Raw genomic sequence first — 27447 nt, 5'->3', positions numbered from 1 at the left:
TGAAGATGAAAAGAGATCACATTACATCTCCTTGTGGCCTCACAGGGAGAACATATTTCAACCAGGGACCGTTTGTCTTTGACACCTCCAAGTTGAGGCACTGCATACATGGTAACTGACTGAGGCAAAGTTGTGTTGACAAAAACACTAAATCTTTGCCTATCGACAGAAAATATAGGAAAAATGTACACCCTCAGTACACACCTTAGGCCCTTATAAATTGCCCTTGTGTGTAACCTTATTACCCCAAAATCCGTCCGGTATGACGCAACATTGTGACAAAGTCACTCTCACTACACGGGAAGTTAATAGGAATACGACTTTTAGATTGCGAAACGTCTATCATACATGTCCGATTTCAATACTGGCCGATGTCATAACTGGAGGATGTCTTCTCTCGAATGAGCCATTGATCATATTTTTGCGATATTCCAACCTCGAGAAATGTATAATTTAATGGAGGGCTTAGGACATTTTTCCTATTTGTCTGCCTCTTTTGTTCAGGGTGCATTGCATGTTGCCATTGCCAGAGATATTATAGAAAGGAGATTGGAATCCAATGAACGATGGACCTTATAATACTCCACCCAGCAGACTGTTGACCAATCGCGCTTATGTTGTCATGCTGCGCCATGCAGTTGCTAAGCTAATGGTCACACAATCCCTTCTCAAAGACAGTGTTATGTCGAGAAACGTGCCTATTTTCCTTGAAAGCCCCTTATGTAACGATTCCAAAGCTATACGATACTACAGATTGCAAGTTAATCTCACATCTTGGAAAATATTTATAATGTTCTTGTTGATGTCTTGCTTACGAAATTCCTGCTAATGTTGGGTTTTTGAGCTAGTGCCCAATAGTGCCCATTCACTCCTTGAAGGAGAGCACTCCTTGTACCAGAATCGCCCAGAATGCACCGCGTTGCTCATTGACGTAGCATGGGCAACGTTTCCAATCTTCTCAAAAGTATATCTGCTGTTGCGAATGTTGACCCCACTCTGTGAGGCGCATCGATCTGCAGGTTGAACATGATTTTAGACTAAATTGATAGCTGTAAAATCGCCTAAACAAACTGCACCAACTACAGCAGCTACATTACATGCTGATATTGTCTTTGGTGTTATTGTGTCTAGCTACGTTTGTTAGTTACCTAGCTAGCTAGCCAACAAGTCCATAGAGAGAGCATAGCTTTACTCCACACAGGATTACAGGCAATATCCGCACCGAGCTAAAGGCTAGAGCTGCCGCTTCCAAGGAGCGGGACACTTATTCGGACGCTGATACGAAATCCCGCTAGGCCCTCAGACGAACCATCAAACAGGCAAAGCGTCAATATAGAACTAAGATTGAATCCTACTACACCAGCTTTGACTCTCGTTGGATGTGGCAGGGCTTGCAAACTATCACGGACTACAAAGGGAAATACAGCCGCGAGCTGTCCTGTGACGTGAGCCTACCAGACGAGTTAAATGCCTTTTATGCCCACTTCGAGGCAAGCAACACTGAAGCATGCATGAGAGCATCAGCTGTTCATGGATGACTGTGTGATCATGCTCTCCGTAGCCAATGTCAGCAAGACCTTTAAACAGGTCAACATTCACAAGGCAGCAGGGACAGAAGGATTACCAGGACATGTACTTAGAGTGTGCGGGGACCAACTGGCAAGTGTCTTCACTGACATTTTTAACCTCTCCCTGACCGAGTCTGTAATACCTACAGTACATGCCGAACACCATAGTCCCTGTGTCCAAGAAAGCGAAGATAACCTGCCTAAATGACTACCACACCATAGCACTCACGTCGGTAGCCATGAAGTGCTTTGAAAGGCTGGTCATGACTCATATCAACACCATCATCCCGGAAACCCTAGACCCACTCCAATTCACATACCCCCCCAACAGATCCACAGATGACGCAATCCCAAATCCAACTCCACACTGCCCTTTCCCACCTACATCTTAGCGTTCAACACCATAGTGCCCACAAAGCTCATCACTAAGCTAAGGACCCTGGGACTAAACACCTCCCTCTTCAACTGGATATTTTCTTAACTCCATTTCTAGAACTGCATTGTTGGTTAAGGGCTTGTAGTTAATAATTAGGTAATAATAAGGTCTACCTACACCTGTTGTATTCGGCGCATGTGACAAATACAATTGTATTTTATTTGTGGATTTTGTAGTCGACTTAAGCTGCAACAGATTTCCACAACAATTTTCCATGTTCCTAACAACCTTATTATAATACCAAAATGAAACATTTGTTCACATATTAGTGTTATTTAACACTAAATTAAAGGAATTTGTGTTTTTGGGTGGATTATTTTCAGGTAAACTGGGGTGTTGAATAGACACTAGTGTGCTACTGAGACAAGAGAAACACCTGGCTCATTGAACAGCATCAGCATCCCATGTGGATAGACAGATGGAATACTTTGGCTTATGCACACTGACAAGAATTATTACCCCCAAAAACTTGGACCAGAACACAAACATTACCTTCAACATGCGAAATTGCCACTTAAATAAAGAACCAATGGTGCTGCTATTTTAATGTACTGCATAATCACCTCTTGACATGGAAAACTCTAGAATGTGTGGGATAAGGAGGCGGAGAAATGTTGTTATTCCCTGTGTGTATACGGCCACTACTTCTACCACTCGTCATCTATTCATGCTACAAGGTTACATAACTCCAATCCAGCCATCAACCCCTCCCCCCCTTTCAACAGCAGTCAAAGCTCTTTACAACTCGCATCTTCACAGAACAAGACTTCTCCTGTGAAAATAAATGCACAATTAGCTTACACTCCAACTCCACACAGCTCAGCTCAGTGCCATGACATACTGTATCACTTCTCTCTCAACGACTGTAGTTTGGTTGGTGCCAGCGCCCGCTTGCTTGAAAGCACATATTACAGCTAATAGCCAATTAACGTGCTCACAGGTTGGGAGGCTGTGTACTCTGTCATACTGGGCCCCAGTGGAGACTGATGAAGTTCTCTGACTGGGTCTGTAAAAGGGGCACTCTCTCATTAGAACACATCAGCGGCTGACACGTCTTCCTGACATTGTTCTTTCTCTGGGAGTAGGGGAGGAAGAAGGGTGTGGTGGGGAGTAGGCCTACTCTCTGGGTTTATTCCTGAGAGGGGAAAAACACACTGCCAAAGTTTGGATGTAGGGTGGCCTCTGCTCCCCACAAGCTATTGTTAACCCTGCTCCTTCTTCCTTTCTGCTCATTAAAGTAATACAATCACTAGGCCCTTCAGGAAGGCACTCACATGTCTCACACTCACCCTGACATCCCTTAGGAAACCAATGGGTGGTTCACAGATGATAAATATGGCCTATTCCAACAATTCCAGGCTAGAAAATGAAAAATAACATTAAAAAAACAAGAGAACATCAGAAGGGGACATTTTTCTCTCTCCAAAGTAAAGTACATGTTAAAAAAACAGCACAAAAACATTGTTTTGTTTCTTGTGTTTGGGTACATTTTTCAGTCTCTTAGAGACTAAAAGAGAGAGACTAGATGAGAGACTAGATGTTAGATGTGCCACTCTATTAAACCAGTCAGTGGAGGTGCGTCTCCTGTTGCCTCCTATCATGTTGATCTGACTCCCACTACACTTGGTGCCTGTGGATTAGCGTTCACTCTCTGAAGAGGGAGATTTCAAAAGAGATTCTGTTTGCTTGGTGAGTCTCATCTGCACAGCGCTCTGAGCATGATTTCTCCTGAAGGGTTTCTATTTTCAGTGTAGGGTATGGCCTCTGCTCAGGAACAAACTCACCACCGCAGGAAACAAATCAAAACATTTCTCAGCAACACATTAGTGTCCGAACAACAGTGGTTGCCAAAGGCATGCAAAGACAGTCAGGAATCAATATGAAAATACTGTGCATCTTCTTACCTAAGCATAGGCATCTTTACAGTACATATCTCAAGTACCATTGATGATTGCCTCTCATCAGTTTTTGATGGTAGAGCAGCCACTTAAGCAAAGGTTTTTACAGTGAAATCCCCTGATCAATGTTTGTATAGAAATCAACAAGCGAGTGATATTTTTTCAAACAAGGAAATGTATTTCAGATCGATACATGTTTATTCTAGGACAAAACGGTCGAAACGTTGGACATAAAACATGTTTGCATCTGAGCTCCTAGAGTGTGCGGCTCTCCTTTATTTTTTTAAAAGTATTCTAGGACAAAGACCAGGAAATACAGCGATAGATGCATTCTTCAGGAAATAGTCAGGCAACTATTTCTTCACCATTTGACAGGGCTTAAACAACTGCTACAAAACCCTTATACATTGATCCATTCTAGAAACTATAGAAGAAATATTCAGCGGTCTCAAGTTTAGAACCCCAAAAGCTATGTCTAATATCACATATAGCAGCTCATTGTATTCTGTGAGACGAGGAGTTGAGTATGGTACAAACTACTACCTACTAAATGCAGGAGGACAATTTAAAGAAGTATATTGAAAATGTAAATGAAATATGGATAGTGTGGGATAATGTGGGTGGGCGATGTTAAAAAGCTGTTGCACTGGTGCTATTTATATCTCCTTGAATCATTCATTAGGTTAAATGTCACATGGTCACAGATGGAGTGCATGGAGCATGCTTTAGTGAGCGCAAATTAGCATGGAAGTGTGGTTACATTTTAAACTCTAATTTCCTTTGGCTACTCCACAAAACTGCAAACCTAGAGGGGTATCAAGAAACACTGCTAACTTTATGGGACAGGCATATCCCCCAAAAGACTAATTTCTTATGTAAATGATCCTGTGTCTCATTTGCTCAGATCTATACTAGCCTGTTGGGAATCATCTATCTGATTTAATGTCCTCAGTTGCCGGACAGTCTGACTCACAGCACATCACTCAGCTAACAAGTTTGCCAGGGCCAGAGCAATTACACCAATGACATACAATAAGCTCTAGGGACGCACTGTCTGAATATTCTTCAACGTAAGACCTATAAAAAGTCAACATGGCTCACATTTGCTTTATATCAAATTAAGTTCTAGTGTGTGTGCCTTAATGTTGGACTACATTGATTTCCAGTAAGCTATTACTTGCCTTGATTGTTCACCACCTAAATTGAAAATGTTTCTCCTCTACCACAAATTAAGTATTGTAACACTTTTTCCAAATTTAGAACATAAATCTGAATGTCACACCATAACATTTAGAGAGAAAGAGGGATAAAGAGAAAGAGAGAGAGAAACAGAGAGAGAAAGAGAGAGAGAGAGAAAGAGAAAGAGTGAGAGAAAGAGAGAGAGAGAGAGAGAGAGAAAGAGAGAGAGAAAGAGAGAGAGAGAAAGAGAAAGAGAAAGAGAAAGAGAAAAGAGAGAGAGAGAGAGAGAACAAGAGAAGGGGAAAGAGAGAGAGAGAGAGAGAGAGAGAGAGAGAAAGAGAAAGAGAAAAGAGAGAGAGAGAGAGAGAAGCGTGATGTGCCTCCCTAAGCATTTTGAATATTTTCCAATATGGTAACAAGACTCTGAAGCTGGAAAGAGACAGAAAATGATTATCATGCCCATAACATTTCGCCTTCCCTTCCCTTTTAGATTGGATCACAAGATTCAGGAAATAAATACTTGGCTGAGCCAAATGAAATGAGATCAAGGCAGCTTGTCTGATGATAATAGAGAGTTATCTGGTCAAAATATATGATAAGTACAGAATTATGGTGCTTGATCCATTACAGAACATGAATTTCCATCAACTTGGATCAAAGCCCTACAGGTTAATAAGTTAGATATTTTTATCACAGAGATAATACTGAGATAAGATAATACAAAGATTTTGCAAAGGAGCCTGCTTAAGCAAAGTTCATCTAAGAGCAAGATAACTTTTTTTGTGGGTGACATTGTTCAAATAATGGGTCTGCATGTCTGCCATGATATCTAAACCATAACTACATCTTAATTATTGTATCAACCAAATGAGACAACATAATATTTTCTAAAGAAAAAACCCCAGAAAGAACAAAAAAACTCTAAAATCTCCAAAACATGCTCCAATCCATGAAGACACCAGTAGATAAAGTAAAAAGGAAATTGAGAAGACTCCTTTTGACACCAGTAGATAAAGTAAAAAGGAAATTGAGAAGACTCCTTTTGACACCAGTAGATAAAGTGAAAAGGAAATTGAGAAGACTCCTTTTGACACCAGTAGATAAAGTGAAAAGGAACTTGAGAAGACTCATTTAGACACCAGTAGATAAAGTAAAAAGGAACTTGAGAAGACTCATTTAGACACCAGTAGATAAAGTGAAAAGGAACTTGAGAAGACTCATTTAGACACCAGTAGATAAAGTGAAAAGGAACTTGAGAAGACTCATTTAGACACCAGTAGATACAGTAAAAAGGAACTTGAGAAGACTCATTTAGACACCAGTAGATAAAGTGAAAAGGAACTTGAGAAGACTCAAGGTTTCTTCTACCTGCTGTGTTAAATATTTCAGTAACAGACTGCTGTCTTTAAACAGCCATTCTACAGATGTAACACCCACTACTTGTGATGTGCACCTGAACTTGAGTTGTTTCTCACTGCATCTAAAAACAGACTTCACTGGCCTATATGCTAGAACACTATGTCCACATAGATTTCGATTGCAGGCCCAATCACTGGGATCTCTCATCATCATAACATCACAGTTATTCCAGCTGGTGTTGGTTTTCAATGAATTATTCAAGTTGGGAGCGCTCAGATTTTTACTGAGGGAATGTTGATGGGAATCTGGCACAGGTCAGTGCAGCCTGAGCCTTTTGCAAGTACTTCAATCAGATGAGCTGCTGCTTGCTTGGTGATTGGCTTTTGGCTTTTGGCTAAAGTTCCTAGGCTGCACCTAACTCTGAATGGAATAGATGATACTCTGTGGCAGAGGCTAGGATCACACGTACACCGCCCTTCTTCACCAAAGCACAGAGTTGATGGAAATACAGTAATGTGATTTATTTTTATTTATGTGATTTATTTGTCTGGCATTATATTCTGCTAACCCAGCTCTACTGAACCAGCCTCCTCTGTTCTGCTGCCGGTGTGAACAGGGGTGCCGCATCAGGGAGAGATGGGATGGGTGGAATGATAGCCTGAGGTAGTAGTGTTGTTGTTGTTTAATGGCAGAGCCTTCTTTACTGAACCAGCTGGCTGAATGTGTCACCAGCCATTGAAGGTGGAAAACAAGCCCCAGAACCCAAGAAGTCTCCCATAAGGGTACATGATGGAAACAGGCTGCCAACCAAATTCAAGACATCAGGATGGGAGCCTGGGAATAATACAACATAGATGGTGAGCTTCCCTATTATAAGATGTATTTTCTGTACCGGACCATCCCACAGGCAAACAGCAAGAAATATGTCCTCCATCTTTCTATTCTCCAGCTCGAATACAGTCCTAGCCTTTTCCTCCCACGCATTGACAGAATAGATTCATGATGAAAAATGACAAACAACAGCTGAATGGAAGTGAAGGGAAAGTCAGTCGTCTGTTGTTATCTATTGTCCTCCCCTTGCCTTTATTCATCACTTACATTCCACTCCAGTTAGACTGCAGACTGAAAATAAACAGTTTTCTCTTGAGTCCTGTCTCCACATCCTCCCAATCTCTCTGGGGGAGTAATATGGGCACAAGGAGAGCAGGATTGAAATGGTTACCTATCTCCAAATGAACCTGCCCCCTCCCCTCTACCACAGAGCCTCTTTAAGGAGCGTTCTGGTGACTGTGGAGACCCCGTGACAGGAACAGTGGACCCATGAGTACTTCCATTACCCCCATTTCCTTCTCAATGTGGCCCAGATCCCCTCCTCTCCACAAGCTTTTAGATCTCTAACCAGAGGGAACAGGACTAGAGGAGACTGAAGGAGACTGGGTGAGGCTGGGAAAGACTGAAGGCTGGAGCAGGAAGAAAGTGGCTGAAGCAGGAAGGGAGAGGGCGGAGGCTGGGGGTGACTGGATGAGACTGGCCTTTAAATAGGGCCTGACTGATTGGGGGGCTCATTGCTGCTGAGCGTGCTCAATCTGCGTGCTGCAGAGACAGACATCCAGCAGGGAGCTTTAGGCTCCTCTCAGAGGGAGAAGTGCTTGGCTGACTCTGCATTATGTGTACCAGACAAACACCATTACGCTTTGTTTGCCTGGGGTGGAAGGCAACTCAATGAGGCCACAAAGATCTGCATTCAGATGTCTTGTATTTTTTTCCATAGATGTTTTTCCTCTCTAAATATTTATGGCAAGGTAAAAGCTTTCTCATTTGTGATAATTACCATTCACCAACCTTGCTACAGCAGAGCACTTTTATTTATCTCAAAACTGGTGGGTTTGGCCTCTCTACTTAGAAAAGTTTTTCTCAGACACAACAAACAACACATTCTCATTCTTTAGAGTGAATCACAACAGGGAACGGCAGCTGCATGGACCACAAGTTAATACCGCGTTCGTGTGCTAGTCGGAAGTAGGAAACTACGAAATGTCCAACTTGCTAACTGGTTGAACACGGCACATGTATAACTACAACCTGTTAGCAAGTAAAAAATGTACGAGTTTCCTAGTTGCGGCATTAGATTATGGGAGTGCTGAAGAGTTTGTGAATAGGTATGAAAACAACAAGCTTATATTGGGTGGCAGGTAGCCTAGTGGTTAAAGCGTTGGGCCAGTAACAGTAAAGGTTGCTGGATCGAATCCCCAAGCTGACAAGGTAAAAATCTGTTGTTCTGCCCCTGAACAAGGCAGTTAACCCACTGTTTCCCGGTAGGTCGTCATTGTAAATAAGAATTTGTTCTTTACTGACTTGCCTAGTTAAAAAGGTTAAATTAAACATATTTATCCACAACCTATGTCTCATGAAAACAATAGAACAATAGATAACCATGGAGGAAAATGCATTTCAATTGTTGACTTTAAGGTGAATCGCCTACGGTTTACAGTCTAATTCATTGATGAGACTTTTGACAGTATGTAGTCCCTGGAAGTCTCTGCATTTTGGAGAAAAAAAGCATTCTACATCACACACGTCTATGCTGATTCTATCTCCTGGCATAGAAAACACTAGAGCCATCGTTCTTATACTATTAAGAGAAGTGTTACCTTCAAAATCATCAAACGAAGTAAAACTCCCATGTGAGGTGAACTTGATTAATTGAAATTGACTAGGGGATGTGGAATTGGCAGTAACACCGATACTCAGATGTGATAAGATTAAGTTTAAACTGTAGCTCTAATTCATAGAAAATGGCAGAGTCTCCTGGCATGTGCAGCACAGTGAGAGGAAGAAATGCTTAGACGTTCAATAATTCTGTAATCAGAGTAAAGCACATCCATGCTTACCTTACTGTTTGAGGGGTTTATGACAATAAACCCAGCTACCATTTTACAACATGTGCTATCACTATCACGACTGGGGTTGCAAATTCATAAATTCTGAACCAAACAATTGCCCTAACTTAAATTCCAGAAAGTGCTATGAGAGATTTAATGGACTTGAAAATGTCTGCAGTGAGGGAAAAATTTAAACAGTCCACTCCTTATCACCACTCCGCAGATGCCCCACTAAAGCACATGAGAGGGAAGGTTTTCGCTGTGCAGCTTCGCTAACACCTAAGGTCAGACAGAGCGGTTGGCCGCTGATGGCTGCCATTGCCCTCTGTGCCAGACTGACAAAGCCCAGCCGGGTGGCTATATCCTTCCTGTCATGTTTTGTCAGAATATCTGTTTTCCAAAGCTTCAAACTGGGTTTTTATGAAAGGCAGCTCAGAAGTAACCATTTAGAGCTGTCAGAAGTAACACACAATGCCCTGTAGCCTTTTAATTCAAGACCATTCTCTTTTCTGTTCTTCTCAAGCTGCTGGTGGCTGGACAATATTCTCCAACCATAGCATGAAGACATTCAAAGCTGTGAACAAAGAAATAATATCTTGTTACTAAATAGGCATTATTTGCATTGTGCTCTGTGCAGCATGCCTGCTGTAGAGTTATTACTAGAGATGGGGGGAAAACATTTATTCAGTTTAATATCAGGATATTATTTTTTACAATATATTGTATCGTATCAGTTTGAATATATCGCAATATTAGTTTTGCACTAGTTGGCTGTACCTGCACCAAAACTCCAGTTTTTCCTTCATAGCTGTAGTGGTTATTTCTATATTATCACACAAGTCAGAGTTATACTTAAACTAAATCTTTATTCCCGTATTAATAAGGAGAGCAGGTCACACACACACAAGTGAATGACGTGAGTGCCCTGCAATAACGATGGCTGGTCGACAAACCACCCTCCGACAAAGAATACCAAAAGCTTTTATATGGCAAAGATACACCCCCTTAGTCTACATGACAAACAACAGATGTGTGGAATGAGTCCCAAGGTGAGACTTGATATATGAGAAAGGGATATCCCCCAGGCAGATAGCATTTGCTATGAAGACTGTACAGAGTTTGTCCCCTAAGACAAGGCTCTGATCTTGTCCCTGGTACTTCGCAGTACAGAAACACCAACTCATTCTATGGCATAAATCAATTGTCAGCTCCAGATACCCCTATCTCAAAAGCTCCTCTCAGTTCACACAGACACAACAGAGTTCTAAGAACCCTATTATATTGCATAAAACAACGTAGCTTGTTCTCCATCTCATTTTTTAAATAGGGAGCTAATTTGTTTTTAGCATGTTTATTTCCATGGCTCACTCTTGTCCCTCTGCAGCAGATGTATCAGACAAATAGTTATTTTATTACAGAGCAGTACTGTACTATCCTTTCTACAATGGGGAATTGTCGTCAGAATTGATATAAACCTGTAACAAGCGAATACAATACACTGTTGTGGAACTAACTTTAGAATGTAATACCTGCATCAGGTTTGTTGTTAACATTCCTCTAACCTTCTCAACGCCGTGCTATTTGTCTTCAAAAAAAATATGCGTCTGAATAATTGCGGATTAGGAAATTGATTAAATAGCTGATAGAGAGCGGGAGTAGCTAATGAGGCTGAACCTGAGGCTGAACCTGAACCTGTGACCTGAGGTCTGAGGGGTCATGTCATGAGTGTGAGAAGTACTAGCTGATGCACATCATACACTTCAGGCTATCCTCTTTGATGAATGCACCACTACCATTTCAAGGAGCCTTTTGTGGGTCCAACAGAATCAGACTGCAGCGAGCCAACACTATCGCTGTTGGAATGCTCAACCTGAGTTCATGAGAGTTCTGTACAAAATTCAGTGGAGGGGGTCTGATGCGAATGCAAACAACATTTTAAGTATATTTTGGGAGAATGTGTAATGACTTCAGTCCTTCCAGTATCACCACCTTAAAACATATTGGATCTATTTTAACACTTTGCATTTGCATTCTAAAGGCAGCAGTGAATATTTGATGGCTTGCACTTGTGCAGTGAGGAGGCGGAGCAGAGAGGCAGAGGAGAGAGGCTGGTAGAGCAGAGCAGAGCACTCCTGGCATAAACTCATTTTATGACCAAAGATTCTGGCTCCACTTCAGCCTCTGACTGGCGTGGGCTACTTCTCTATACAAGCTGATGGCCTTGATTCTAAATCAATCGAAAGAATAGCAGCTCTTTGAGATACAAACATTCACAGATGAGGTTTTGAAAACAAAAACAACACCTGCAGAAGATGAAGGTTTCATGAGGAAGTGGAATATAGAAACCACACATGCTAAAGATATCAGTAATGAGGTTTACAGATCAATGTCTCTCAAATGTACAAAAACCTCATGTTAATTGAGCACACATCTGTGATGCCTGTGTGTCAGAGGCAGTTGTGGGAACAAGTAATACATCACTCAGACTATTTCAGGAGTAGAGATGCCATGATTCAGAACACCACTCATATCTCTGGGCATTCCTTCAGGGATGGCCTGCAGTGACTTAGTGACAGCTCTTGAGAGGTGGACAGGACTTAACCAGTGTTGACAAGTTGAAGAGACCTTTTTAACATTTAAAACAGAAAATATTTGAAACTTCTGAATATTGTGTATGATAAATACCCCCACATTGTTTCTGCTGATGCACCTGCTGCAGTCAATGTGGAAGATGTCCCCTGTGACACTGATGCAATTCAGGTGCAAGCTCTGAGCTTCAAAGGGCCTGATAACTTCACCTAGCATCACGTCCTACAGTAACACAAAGTCGTCTCTGTAGTGGTTCCCTGTGGAAACAGATGCATAAAGGGCTCTCCTCCTCCAGCCCTGTGGTCTGTGCTCTTCAACATGAGGCATCTGACACCAACACCCCAAGTCTAATAGTTTACTGAAACAGCAGAGGACAGGCTGCTATCTGTCCTCGGATCTGACGTATGCTAATGCAAATGTCACAAGGGGCTTTCAAGTTCAACTGGAGAGAAGAGGAAGAGTGAGTTGAACTTGGAGGGTAAATACATTATCATTCTCTTAAAATTATAATTTAAGGCTACTGTCTTTCATGCTAATGTCACAACTTAAAGTGAAAATAATTAGGGTTTCTCTCTGACGTAAGGTGAATGAAGTTATCAAAAGAGGATGGGATAATGAGAGTGGTTGATATTCTTTGAAGCAATTTTCTCTCGATTCAAAGGTTACAAGACGCGCCTACATGGTAATGCCAGAGGCGAAACACACCGACACAGGTTGCAAAGTTAACACAGTGGGAAGGTTTACACATCATTGGGTCTTCTTTCAGAGCAGAGCAGATTAGGGGCTTGCCTTGAAGCATACCTGAACCGTTCCTGGGAAACTGCTTAAAAAATCTTTAAAACACAACTATTAAACCCAATCCAACGTTATGTTTCAAGACAGTCTCTTGAGTGAGCTACACTTAATTTGAGTGTCTTGATAGGCCACTTTCTGCTTCTACAGGTCTGTCCTTCCATACGAGATGAGTCAGTCGATGAGACAGAGATGACTAAACCTCTGCCCTCCGCCCACTGGCAGGAATGGAGCGGTTTGATAGTGCAGGCATGGATGATTTCCCCCTCATAACAACATCTGTTCAAAGTTAATCTTTTGAGTCGTCTGTGGTTTACAACAAAAAAACAACAGCGGGTGCACTCAATGGGATTCAACCGAACCGTGCACGCTCCTCTGGCTTCAAAGCAAATCATCACTTCTAGTCTTTGTACCTGCATGCTTTTACCACTAACAGCATTTCAAAGAACATCATTGCTTGCAAATGTTTTTGGCTTCAGCCAAAACTCCTGACGCAATGAGGCCAGAATGACTCTTTGTCTTCACCTGCAACTGTCTCTTCTGGCCTTGAAACAGACAGAAGGGTGCTGTCTTATTTTCCCTTTCAGTATATGACAACTTCACATCTAGACTGCAATCATACATTACTAGTTTTACTACAACATGTCTATATGTCCACATCAATACAACTACAGTAGTATGGCTAATGATGGACATCGCTAATGCCCAGTGACAGTTGAACATGCTTGGGATTAGGGCTGTTTCGTTGACCGTATTACCACCAAATTCCACAAGACCATTTAGTCATGGTAACCTGGCTTCTCCAAGCTCTGATGCTGCTGATGGTCATTAGTAGCCTACCAAACTTGCTAACTGCCTGGTACTCAGCACTCTATTGTCCCTCTAATCACTCTGACATCAATGCAAATGTTTTCGAAAAATCAAATCAAACACTTCATGAGAGCATATCATGTTGCGCAACATTTCTATAGGCTATGCAATTGCGTGAGAAAACAGTTTTGATGGCCTCTTTTAAAAATAGGAGGATCCCATCAGCTTTCAATAGGCTAAGTCTACTATATTTATTTATCCTAATATTAAAGCAGATTGCTTTGCTTAACAACAGGAGCATAGCCTTCCTGGCTGGCATGAAAATGAACCATGGGAAAAGTGTCCTCCATTCACGACTTAAGTGCATGTTTCGAGACAGGAGCATGATAATGGTCTATTCTAAATCAAAACCAATTTCACATATATATTATTGAGAATATGAAAAGACAACATTAAGTTAAGAATCATCTGATGGGTGACAATACTTGTGAATGATGTATTATCACTTGTTAATGATGCCCAGTGTGTGTAGTAAGGCAAGAAACAGTGCATGCCTTTTTTTTGCTACTTTAAAAAAAATCACAGTCGCACACCTCATGTAGCTTAGTCCATAGGCCTATATGTTTGATACTTTTTGAATCACAATTAAAGTGAGGAGTATTTGTGTCTGCAATGAAGTCCTTTTGTGGGGAAAAACTCATTCTGATTGGCTGGGCCTGGCTCCCCAGTGGGTGGGCCCATCTGCCAAGGGTGCATCCCTGCCCAGTCATGTGAAATCCATAGATTATAGGGCCTTGTGAATTTATATCAATTGACTGATTTCCTTATTTAAACTGTAACTCAGTAAAGTCTTTGAAATTGTTGCATGTACCGTATGCATTTGCAGTCTCTTTTGAGAACAGTGTTTTCCTGCTAATTGATTGCATTTTGTAACATTCGCGCTTATAGCTTACTGCCGTGTATGCATCGCTGCAATTATGATTTGAAGAAATAGCCTAATTGTTTATTAACATTTTAAGTCAAATGTTGTAATCTGTTGTATCAGCCTCATTGCTTTTAAAAATGTTTAGGTCAACTTTTGTACTATTGGGGATAGTAGATTGACATAGGCTAGTGCTTTAGCTGTTCGGTAAGCCTAGTTCTTCTAACATCTTCAATATGCGCCTCGGAACTCAATAAGAGGGATGCGCGAAGTTGTGTCTCCAATGTGTCTGTCTTCACTTGTAGCCTACTTCTTAGCTGAGATGCCTGTGAGAAGGACCTGATAATGTGACGGGCATTGGCTAAGAATTGAGATATCTGAGAGAGCCACATGAGTGAGAGGCGCTTTGGAGTGCCACAGCCGGGAGAAGGGAATTATAATTGTTATATTCAGCCCAAGGGCACAATGTCCACCGCAAAAGGCATGGATTTTTTTAGGGGGCATTATGGCCACACAAGGGGGATGCTGCTGGGAAATTCATGGTCTGTTGAGAATATTATCAAGTGCTTGTCAAATTGAGAATGAGTGATTGATGAAGTTTGTGCAGCCTGCACAAGAAACAAATCAGAGCTCATGCCTTTCATGAGAATTTTTTCCAATCATCATTAGAGTTGCATCGTGCTGCTTCAGAATGTATTAAAATCTAAACATATAGCCCAAAGTTTATATCACAACTAAAGTTGCATAAATAACTCGATATTAAGCATATATGAGGACCTATTTCTTTGTGAACCGCTCAACGCAGAATTGCGTGCACTTCCTTGGAAATCGTTTGGAGAAAATATATTTTCAATTTTATTCAGCTATGTTCAATTGTAATCTTCATACTATAAAATAATAAAAAATAGTGTGGATTCTAAGGAACTCTTGTTGCTAAATGAACTAGTGTAGCCCACAGCCATATGGCATAACCAGATCAGGGCCTAACATAAGGACAACTGCTATTCTGTTCTGCTGAAATAGACTACATTTTCTTCATATCATGTTTTTTTTATACCTGTCTAAAATAAATCATTGATTTATTGTGAAGGTCTAGGCTATATTACATGGTTTTATTAACCTTTTTAAAATGTAGATGTTCCAAAGGTTGCATCAGTGGCTTGTAGGCTATGTGTGGAAGCCAGGAGATGCTAAGCGTGTTTATGTTAATTAAGTCAATTGCCGTGAGACCGGCAGTTATTTGCTTGACAATCACCGTCTGACAAAATTTCATGACCCCCACAGCCCTACTGTACTTGCAATATGTTCAATATAATGATGAATTAATTAATATAAAGAGAGCCTACACAGGAAGGCACATTACTATAACTGGTAGTATTAATGTGCACTATAAGAAAACACGACAGCATGAATGGGGCATGTCTTTAATGCGCACAGGGCAGATTGTGATTATATGGATTGGTAAAAACTATTATGAATAACAGGACGTGTTGCAGCCCAGTGGACAAAAGTGGCCAGATGCTAATTGCTGTAGTGATTTTAATGAACATCTGAAAATAAACCTGTGTGGTGTGTGTGTTGCCTTCAGGTGGTTTGTGAGGAATACTGAAAAACAATTAGATAACAGGAGAATTTAGCGGCACGAAGTAATTAAGTTCCAGGGTAAAAATTATCAAATGAGACATGGTGATAATTGAGGCTGATTTTCAACATCCTGTGGGTATGAGATGCCTTAGTAGCACTCTCTCCCAATACATCAGCACAAATGCCAGTCTGCAATGGAGCACTAATTTCTGTCAGGATCAGGGAATGTTCAACTCTGGCTGATTGGGCCTATATTCATAGCTCCTCACAGGTTCTTCATTCCCTCTAATTAACTAGCAATTAGGTCCCATTGCCGCTAATTAGAATCCGCTGCTCAAGATATGGGAGAAAAAAGTGGCTCCTCTGTAATTAGCTGCTTCATTCACTCAATAGTTAGTATAAGTTAGAAAGCCTCTCCACTCAGTACACTCCGTAATAAGAACACTGACGCAGGAGGGAGTTGTTTCACTCACTGACGGTTCAACAACAATGACATAGCAGCAACCTCAATAGCCTCACAGCTACGCATGTGGCAATGAATAACTATCATAGAATAACACACAATGACCCACAGTATAACAGTTAGTTAGGTCCATTCGGTTCACTTCTGGATCAGTGATGGATTATTAATGTTTTTTAAGCCCTGGGAGCCAGTGAGTAGGGGACATGATGAGACATATGCATTTTGATTAACATCCCAATTAGGGTTAACAGTGATGAATCCTCGGGCAGGCCACTGGTGATGCAGTCTCCTGCTGAGTCTCTTCCTTCCTTCCCCTCATCATCTCTCTCTGTCTCACTTCCTTCAGTCTCTGGGTTATCAATCCATGGTTTACACCAACCTTCAGCAGGATACATATGTAGGATATTCATTTGAGCCAGTTTGCTACAGTGGTTAAAATATCATGCAGCAACAGGAAATGTGAATTATTATGTAGATTATAATTAATATACATTTTTGTAGAGGTTGATACATTTTTCATACGGGTAAATTCAGTCTGAAATGTCTGTGAAAATGTCAAACTTCAGAAGCCTTTTTATACCTCAAATACACTACGTTTGAAAGTTCTCTTGCAACAGGGTGATCAAATTAAGATCCTACAACTGTAGTCTGCTGATTCATCAGGGAGAGGTGCAGAGGCATAGAGAAATATGGCATGCAACAAGAACAACTCTTCTTTTCCTCTTTGCCAATAGACTCCAGCGATACCCTACCTTAAATGTCTTAACCTGCAACACACTACCTACGGAATAAGACATCTTCATTACAGATATAGGATCTTAATTTGATCACTCTGTTGCAGTTGAACCTCCCTGAAATGCAGGACATGTATTGTATTTAAGGTTTAAAAAGGCTTCTGAAGTTTGTAATTGAACATTTCAGACTTGATTTTCCCTTTGAAAAATGCATCAACCCCTACAAAAATGTACATGAATTATAATCCACATAATACTTCACATTTCCTGTTGCTGCAGGATTATTTTCCTGCTGTAGCGAAATAGCTCAAATTAAGATCCTACATCTGTACATTTCTCCAGACCTGTTTTCGAATGCAGTCATCGACTGTTCTGTGCTCTGCACGACCTCGATTTGCACCACCGAGTTTCTGTATGAATTCCTAAATAAGAAAATGAGTTTGTGCATTTCCCCTGTGTAGTACATCCTGGTATGTTTCCTGCTCTATGAGAAAACAGTCCTACTCATAAATCAATACATTAAAGAATAATACAGTATTAGAAAACTAGAAAGACTGTAGAACTCCAGAAATAAAGGGCTTTTTCTGCTCAAACCAAAATGCTACTTTCTTACTCAGAGGCATGAATTATGAAGTAAATAGGATGGCAGACAAATATGGGTAGACAATCTAGCATGTAAAAACAAAGCACTCCAATTTGTCTAAGTTACTGTCACCTTCACTCAGCTTCCTCGTTTCGCCACATGGAGATGAGCCTTCCCTAAAAAGTCTGTATGGTGGAACACAAGCTGTCTTTGTGCCCATGTGTGCACTTAGCAAATAGACCGGGCAGATATGAGGGACTGAGACAAATTGCTTGGGATGATGGTTGGGTATAGAGGAGAGGCAGCGTCTGCATGGGACCATCTTAATCATGGTATAGCCAGAGAGGGCTGTCAAATGCTTTTGTTTCAGTGGGACACTTCTAAACGCTGCTCTGAATTATCTGTACGTTGCTTTCTAGATATTATAGCAGATACGGAGTAAACCGTAAAAATAACCTCCTCCTTACACTTCTCCAGAAATGAGACATAAATCTACCTCAGAATCACAGTAGTGACTAACAACAATTACATGAAGACACCATCTTATTAGTTAATTCAAATAAACAAGGAACAGCAGCCTTGAAGAAGTGCCATAAATAGTTTCCTGTTTAGAGTAAATTGTCAGGGGACACTCTTGGAACTGAATTACTTGCAAGGGAGGTTACAATTTCTCATTTATTTTGATTTTCTTCATGATGCTTTTGCCCTCTGGATTCAAGGTAATTAATTGTTTTCATTGGCAATCATCCTCCAGTGCATTTGTTTCTCTGTAACTCAATAATCGTTCCATTACTGGTAAAGCAAATCAACATTCTGGAGACTCCCTTTCCACACTCTCACACTCCACCCCTGCTTCAGCACCCTTTCACTGACACCACATTCCCTTTGGATTGGTAGATCTGAATTGTCATTCCAGTAAATTGTCAATCCCAAAACCACTACATACATTGAGGCTGTACTCTGTAAAGAACAGACACCCTGTAGAGAAAGGACAACATTTCTACTCTGTTACCGTGGCACCAATGCTACCCTGACACCCAGATTCTACCAACCCATAACCTGCAAAGGTAATTAACTGTGGGAGTTGCTAAGAGGCATTGAGAGTTAAAAGGCAGCATGGGAGAATGAAATACGGTATCTCCACTTCCCTTTAAGGGAAAAGGGTTACAGCATTTCTGCATTCTGCTCTGAAATGAGGATATTCATTGGTCCCTCAATAGTACATAAAGATTGTCAGTACAAAGCCGGGTACTTCCAGTTGAAGTCGGAAGTTTACATACACCTTAGCCAAATATATTTAAACTTAGTTTTTCACAATATCTGACATTTAATCCTATTAAAAATTCCCTGTCTTAGGTCAATTAGGATCACCACTTTATTTTAAGAATGTGAAATGTCAGAATAATAGTAGAGAGAATGATTTCAGCTTTTCTTTCTTTCATCACATTCCCAGTGGGTCAGAAGTTTACATACACTCAATTAGTATTTGGTAGCATTGCCTTTAAATTGTTTAACTTGGGTCAAATGTATTGGATACCCTTCCACAAGCTTCCCACAATAAGTTGGGTGAATTTTAGCCCATTCCTCCTGACAGAGCTGGTGTAACTGAGTCAGGTTTGTAGGTCTCCTTGCTCAGACACGCTTTATCAGTCCTGTCCACAAATGTTCTATAGGATTGAGGTCAGGGCTTTGTGATGGTCACTCCAATACCTTGACTTTGTTGTCCTTAAGCCATTTTGCCACAACTTTGGAAGTATGCTTGGGGTCATTGTCCATTTGTAAGACCCATTTGCGACCAAGCTTTAACTTCCTGATTGATGTCTTGAGATGTTGCTTCAATATATCCACATAAGTTTCCTCCCTCATGATGCCATCTATTTTGTGAAGTGCACCAGTCCCTCCTGCAGCAAAGCACCCCCACAACATGATGCTGCCACCCCCGTGCTTCACGGTTGGGATGGTGTTCTTCGGCTTGCAAGCACCAAAGTACGTTAATCTCTAGAAGACTGAATGCGTCTCCTTCCCAAGCGGTATGACGAGTGTGTGGTTCCATGTTGTTTATACTTGCGTACTATTGTTTGTACAGATGGACGTGGTATCGTCAGGCGTTTGAAAATTGCTCCGAAGGATGAATCAGACTTGTGGAGGTCTACATTTCCCAAGCTGTTTAATTCACAGTCAATTTATTGCATGTAAACTTCTGAACCACTGGAATTGTAATACAGTGAATTATAAGTGAAATAATCTGTCTGTGAACAATTGTTGGAAAATGACTTGTGTCATGCAAAGTAGATGTCCTAACCGACTTTCCACAAATTTATTGTTAACACACTATAGTTTTGGGGTGGATGAAAAACGAGATTTAATGGCTCCAACCTAAGTGTATGTAAACTTCCGACTGTAACTAAATATCTAATGAAACTGCTCGCGCGCACCAATGAGCGTCTGCATTGCCAAGGGCTAAAATATAAGTAATTCCTATTACTGACGCAGATCACGCTGCAAGTCCTGCTTCTCCCATCTCCTCATTGGTTTATAGAAGCAGGTACCCACGTGCCATCTCCTCATTGGTTATACCCACGTGGGTGATTGAAAGACTAAATGTTTTGTCGGTTGTCGTGGTAATACTATGAAAACGTAGATGCCAATCACTATGTAAGTTGAAAGATGAAAAAGCCTGGAAGGAGGAGAGATGACTAGAAAGTAGTCGGTTGGCCGTTTTATGTGTGGATTAATTGAGTAGAGGACCTTGTGCATTTCAGGTAAAATAACAACTCAATGTTTATATCACAGGACAAATTAGCTAGCAACAGCAAGCTAGCTAAATAGGACAAATTAACTAGCAAGTGCAAGCTAACTAGATAAATTGCCATACATGTTTAATGCTTTTCGACCTGTCCCCAAATTATTGTCATTGGTTCAGAGTTTGTTTTGATATTTTAACCTGCGTGTCGTGATTGCGTTTGGTGTCGGGGGACAAAGTAAATTTGAGCACGTTGGTGCACGCGCGTAGCCGGTTTGGGTTGCGTGTTAGTCTTTGATGCATTAAGTAACATTTACGAAAAACAAAAGTAACCTGGCATCGCCAATGATTTGATTAATATTTTGGGTAGCTTCCCAACAGTCAGCAGATCAGCTGAACACGGCCTGTGTTCTAATGTTAGATCAAGAGAACCACTTTTTTCGATCCATATTCAACCTATATTCAGCAAGTTAAGCATAATGTATTATTATGACACTTGGTCAACGCCTGCTGCCTCTTGCAGCCATTATGTCATTCAATATTTAATTGAAAGGATGTGGGGGCAAACTGACTTGGCATGGCAGAATACAGGGGGTGATATTTTTGTGGAAGCAACAAGGCAGATAGTGCTCTATAGCCAATATAAGTGCTCTATAAGTGCTCTATAGCCAAAACCATGCAAAAAGATAAAACCATCGGCTATACATGTCTTCTTCCATTATACAACATTTATTACCTGCCCTCCAGCAAGGAGTGTATAACACACACACACACACGTCCCCTCTCTCGCTCCTCTTCTCAAGAGTAAACACTCATTGTGATTTAGAGGGCTTTTCAATTGATTTGACAGGTTGATTTGATTGAGGCCTTCCAATCAAATAGCATCATCATCTCCCTCTGAATCAGCAACATAGCATTAGTTATCCCCCGGGGTAATATACAACCCCCGAGGTAAAATAAACCAGAGGACCACTGCCTTCTCACAAAAACAATCACCATTAAATACACCCATACTTTGTCTTTGCTTTCCTCGTGTTCAGAGAGGAGATCTATAGTAAAGTCTCTGAGGCACAGCTGTACTTTACGGAAGAAAACTCCTTTGAGTTCTGTCATGTCTAAATTCATATTCACTTTTTGATGACAGGAAGACCTCTCAAGTGAATTCGCAGTTACCTGTGTAGAGGAGCACTCTTGAACGGCTCCAAATGTGAGCGCTGGTATGCTCATAAAAAGACAGGTAAACACATTGCAGGAGGAAAGACACTTCACACTTACAATACAAACACCATCATTCTGAGTGGTTGACGCCTGAATGATGCCCAGTGTTATACAGCACAAGACAATTCTATTAGAGGTCGACCGATTATGATTTTTCAACGCCGATACCGATTATTGGAGGACCAAAAAAAACAGATACCGATTAATCGTCTGAATATAGATATTTGTAATAATGACAATTACAACAATGCTGAGTGAACAATGAACACTTTTATTTTAACTTAATATAATACATAAATAAAATTGATTTAGTCTCAAATATATAATGAAACATGTTTAAAGAAGAAAGTAAAAGTGCAATACGTGCCATCTAAAAAAGCTAACGTTTAAGTTCCTTGCTCAGAACATATGAAAGCTGGTGGTTCAATATTCCCAGTTCAATATTCCCAGTTAAGAAGTTTTAGGTTGTAGTTATTATAGGAATTATGACGCGTAGACTATTTCTCTCTATACCATTTGTATTTCATATACCTTTGACTATTGGATGTCCTAATAGGCACTTTAGAATGCAGTAGAGTGCAGTAACAGCACTTATGGTGGGCGTGTGTGGACTTTTTCAGCACCCAGCCAAGCCTCATTCAGTGACTGTGCTTAATACAAATCAAGGGTTGTGTGCAGTGCCTTATGCGCTCTTTAGACAAATGCAGACCACTGCCCTCAATCATCAAATACTGATATGAGGAGTTTTCAAGCCGTATTATTTTGAGTATGGAGGTGACATCAGTCAGACACATTTTAACGGACTGTCTGTGTCCAACATGGTGAAAATGTACCGGTGAAAATGTTCCCTTCCCACATGCAGTGACACACTGTCGGACATGGGGCATTATCTTTACATCTCAAGCAGCGCTTGAGGTGTGTGTGGTTTTGTTTTACTATCCTTGTGGGGACCAGAAGTCCTCACAAGGATAGTCAAACAAGAACATTTGGATAAGTGGGGACATTTCACCAGTCCCCACGAGGAAAAGGGCTATTTTAGGCTTAGCGGCTAGGTTTAGGGTTACAATAAGGATTATGGGTAGAATTAAGGTCAGGGTTAGAGGTTTAGGAGTTAGGGTTAGATTTAGGGTTAGGGAAAATAGGGTTTTGAATGGGAATACATGTGTTGGTCCCCACAAGGATAGTAAAACAAAAGTATGTGCGTCTGTGTGTGTGACAGTTACAGGGACAGCAAACTAGAAATGTTTTCATTCTTGGCAGTTACATTGGCAAGATAAACAGAACTCTAGATGTGTTCTGAGAAGTAGTCTTCCTAGTTTACTATTCTACAAAACGAATCCAAATTTTTTTATGCCTGCCCAAGCCGTGTCTTTAAACCTATCTCAAATATGAGGTCCTCTAATAGGCTAAGTGATGATACATTCTAAATCAACATGCATGTACAGCTGAGTTACAGTGCATGTTTTATCAGTCCACCCTTCATCCATACAGTATAGTGCTATAGACAGAGGGCATTCTGTCCTTCCAGTGTTTCCGTGTTCTGTGCCACATTGAATTGATCTTTACAATCTGACCTAATGCGACATTTCCCCTTTTGAGTAACACAAATAGTCCAAACATTTCCTGAGGAGATGAGACAGTTAGGCAGACACTCTTACACAGAAAACGTACAGAGCGCTGTTCAACAGGCTGCTCTCTGTCAGTGCCAAATAGTGAAATGTAGTCTTGGCACCACAACTGGCCAGCCAGGCTTGACTATGTATGGTGCCTCACAGCTCAGTGAAGACCACCTCTGCCTGTGACCTAGGGATGGGTTTCTCCCTGTAACTCATACTCTACCTGTCAAATCAGAGCCTGGTTCACATTATTCTCTTGTGTTGACAAGAGTGAAGCTCAAATCATGACACAGAGAGGGAGTGAGAGAATTACAGTATGAGTATGGAGTAACTGGATGCTGTAAGCTAGGGGCAAAGCCTGAAGGAATTTGAGAAGGGAAATCCAGACATTCCCAAGAACACAAGAGGAATCCAAAGTCAAAAGGATATTCAATGTTTTTTTATACCAGATTACCATTAGATTAATTGAATTCATGGCCCCATTCTGTAGCAATTGAGCTTGTGAGATAATACTATAAAGAACAGTATAACAAAAATCATGTCTGTGGAAATTCACTCGCTGCAAGTTCAACAGTATCTCCAACGCTATGTCTGGGGAAAACAGACCAACCTCTGTTTGGGTACAGTATATACTGTGTGTGACGTATTACATTGATATAACATCCTTCAAAATGTAGTCCCAGTACATTTGACATTGAGTTTTAAAGCTCAAAATAGATGACATTGTAGCAGATACGTACAGTACGCTGGGCTAGTTTTCACATTCACAGTCTACACTACAGTTTTCATGAGACTATTGGCCTAACAGAAAGACAAACGTCAATAGTTTCGCAATAGGCAGTCATAATACACCTGATGAGCAGATGCAAAAAAAAAAAAAATAGACAATTATGCCAAAATGTATATGTATGAAAAATAAGGTTTTAAGCTTCAGCATGTGAGAGACAGCAAACAATGAGGTTGAGTATAACTGCAGCTACACATTGACTATATGTATATTTCACGCTGTGGGAGAAGCCATTAAGTTCACCAACACTGCTCCAGTTATAATACATAGACTACTAGGAATTTTGCCTCCAGAGAGAATAAATGGCTTTTGCAATGATCTCATTGTCCTTTTCCCTTTCTGTCACATGGTCCAGACAGGCAGACCACTCAAAGTAAGGAGATGACAAATGGCTGTCACATTATTCATAAAGGAAAATGTTAGGGTCATCTTATGTTATAAATCAACAATGTCATTATTTGCTGAGTTTGGAGATATAGGCTCATTCACATAGGTCGATATCAATAATACATCGCAAACCATCCATTCAATGCAATTAAACATATGCAACTCAGAATCTATCAAACGGTACGTAAAGGATACTTGCTCCGTGTAGTGGTTACTTTACCTTGTATGTGCTGGTTGACCACATTCTCAAGTCGATCAAGTCTTTCTATGATCCGTAGGGTTTCCCCCTTCTTGTCGCCTTCTAACTTTTTCTCTGGGACAGGCATAGGGACTTTGATGTATACATTCGCGATATAATTAGTGACCCATCCAACATAGAGCAGACACACGATGTTGGTCATGCCACTCAAGATCACGCATGTAGACACCAAAGTTTTGGTTCTCCTGGTGCAAGCCATCCCGACATCCCTCCATACAGCCAACGAAATTCAATACACCAGAGGACAAGTGCGACTGTCGCCCACCAAAATCCTAGAATGTGCTATGCGCGTCACTTGAGAGCAACCTGGATAAATTACAACTCCACAACGATGCAATTCGTTCTGCAAATGCGGGCAACCATCGCCTCCGGATCCAATAACCGCACTCTGCCTTCACGCGCAGAAGGCTATGATTTAATCCAAATAGGTAGGTCAAAAATGGAGAAAAAAAATCTCAGTCGTTGGAAAGTAAAGGTGATTGTCTTGGTGACGAACGTTCTCTATTTCGCTTCATTTGCAAGTCCACACCAGTCGCGATTTCACCGACAGACAGAAGGCGTGTGGAACATGCGTTTCAACCGCTGTCCAATGAGAAACAATAGTGAAATTGTGTAATAGGCTACTGTGCATTCACTTCCACAATTACCCATTTAGATTAGAATGTGTGGGGGGGGGGGGGGGGGGGGGGGGGGGGGGGGGGGGGGGGGGGTTATTGTGAAGGTTTTCAATTGCACTAATAATTAATATATAGTAATTACTCATTTAAAATGTCGCAGCAATTATTAACTGTAATTGTTTCAAGATGTTCCTATTTTGATATAAAGGTAGGCTACTGTACAGTCCAAGAAGTCATACAATGACTGAAGTTTGACTTTACTGTTTTCCAATCAAGGAATAGATTAAACCTAGGCTACAATTTACATTGTGAAATGTGACATTTAAATTCTTGTCAAATACTTATTTCTTGTCACATGCATTCTTGTCATCTGCAACCTGTCACATACTAAGAGTAGGCCTAGTAAACATATCCTAGAGATGACAGCATATAAAATATTGCCACCTTTACAGACAATCAGACTGATTGGCTTGGAGAAAACACTCAGTTGGTATGTCATGTGTTGTTCTTGTGACAAAATTATCCCCATATCGCTTAAGGTAATTGTTGACACCTAATCTTTTTTGTATCCAAATAAATTAATGACCAATTAATGACCTAATAGCGTCTCCTTGCAAATTGAACGTTCAACTTTGTTTCCAATGGATTTGGCACTGAGTAAGAGCGTGAGAGATCACTTGCAATACTTTATCAAGCCACAAGATAGAGACACTGGGACCTAAATGGTAAGGTGTATTATAAGTGTTTGTGCACACTACTTAATCAGTTCGACAGGAGAGGTTCATGTTGGAAAATGAACACGTTTATCTCATAACAGTGTCCTGCTTGTTGCTTGTAGATTAAGCCTATTCTCTCTCCAAAGGGGGGAACACTGGATAACCCAATTACTACATTTCCATTGATCATCACAGTTACGCTATGTGAGGACACAGTGAAGTAGACAAACAGACGGCCAAACAAAACAATAAGGTGCTGAAACACATTTTCATCCTCATCATCATTATTATTATAATGAAAGTCACTTGGAATACACATTTTCCCTGCATGCACAACAACATATTTCATTGCACAATGGCACAGAAATCTATATTTGCTGTGTGCATTTAGGTGTCCCTGAGTGAGAAGCCTACTTGAAACAGGCTACAACTGTTAGAGTGGGGACCATGGTGAAAGCATTTGGCCCAGTTCTTCCTTCAATGGTCTTAGAACCAACCCCATCATGCACAGTGGCTCCTTCTGGAGGGAACCCAGTGTGCCCAGTTGCTCCTGCTGTGTGCATCAGACAGGGCCTTGATCCCTCTCCCCCTGTATTCCTCTGGAACATGAAAGCATGAGAGAAATGTCACCCCTCAGGCCTAAAAACGATTTCACCCCTGCAGGCCTGAAAACGACAATAAACACTGAAACATCTCAGCAGCCGCTCAATGGGGGGCATCATGGAAGGTGGATATGCAATATTATATTGTAAAGTTGAGAAGGCTATTGATCTCTGATGCCAGCGTGAGTTCAGCTGCACATTGAGACTTTGGTTTTATGCCTCGTAGGAATGCAAATGTACTGGTGGAAAGGCATTATTTCCTCCCCTCTAACAAGTGATTCAGCACTTGAACAATATGGCGTCATTATTTTGTAAGTTAATGGATTTACAGTAAAGCAAAGATAACATATTCAGCACCACAGCGATTCATTGATGCATGGTTTTGCATTGTCTTTTTCTATCTATCGACAGTGCATTTGCAAAATATTCAGACCCCTTGACTTTTTCCACATTATGCTACGTTACAGCCTTATTCTAAAAAGGATTCAATAAAAATAAATCTACTCACAGTACCTCATAATCACAAAGCGAAACAGGTTTTTAGAAAAGTTAGCTAATTTATTACAAATAAAAAACAGAAATACCTTATTTACATACTGTAAGTATTCAGACCATTTGCTATGAGACTTGAAATTGATCTCAGGCGCTTCCTGTTTCCATTGATCATCCTTGAGATGTTTCTACAACTTGATCGGAGTATACC

The 27447-nt window shown here is 40.8% G+C and overlaps 1 protein-coding gene across 1 annotated transcript in view; it reads right to left on the bottom strand.

Moving 5' to 3' along the window:
- The window catches only part of LOC110506485 (polypeptide N-acetylgalactosaminyltransferase 18), an 86353-nt gene extending 60961 nt beyond the window's left edge, over positions 1 to 25392 (bottom strand). Inside the window, exon 1 of the mRNA XM_021586128.2 lies at positions 24771 to 25392. Within this exon, the coding sequence (XP_021441803.2) occupies positions 24771 to 25008 (238 nt within the window). The 5' untranslated portion in view covers positions 25009 to 25392. The remainder of the gene's footprint in view (positions 1 to 24770) is intronic.
- Between the last annotated feature and the right edge of the window lie 2055 nt (positions 25393 to 27447).

The sequence above is a fragment of the Oncorhynchus mykiss genome, chromosome 26, assembly GCF_013265735.2.
Source record: "Oncorhynchus mykiss isolate Arlee chromosome 26, USDA_OmykA_1.1, whole genome shotgun sequence".
Classification (NCBI taxonomy): domain Eukaryota; kingdom Metazoa; phylum Chordata; class Actinopteri; order Salmoniformes; family Salmonidae; genus Oncorhynchus; species Oncorhynchus mykiss.
Note: the sequence above shows the minus strand (reverse complement) of the source record. Positions and strands in the feature narration are given on the sequence as shown.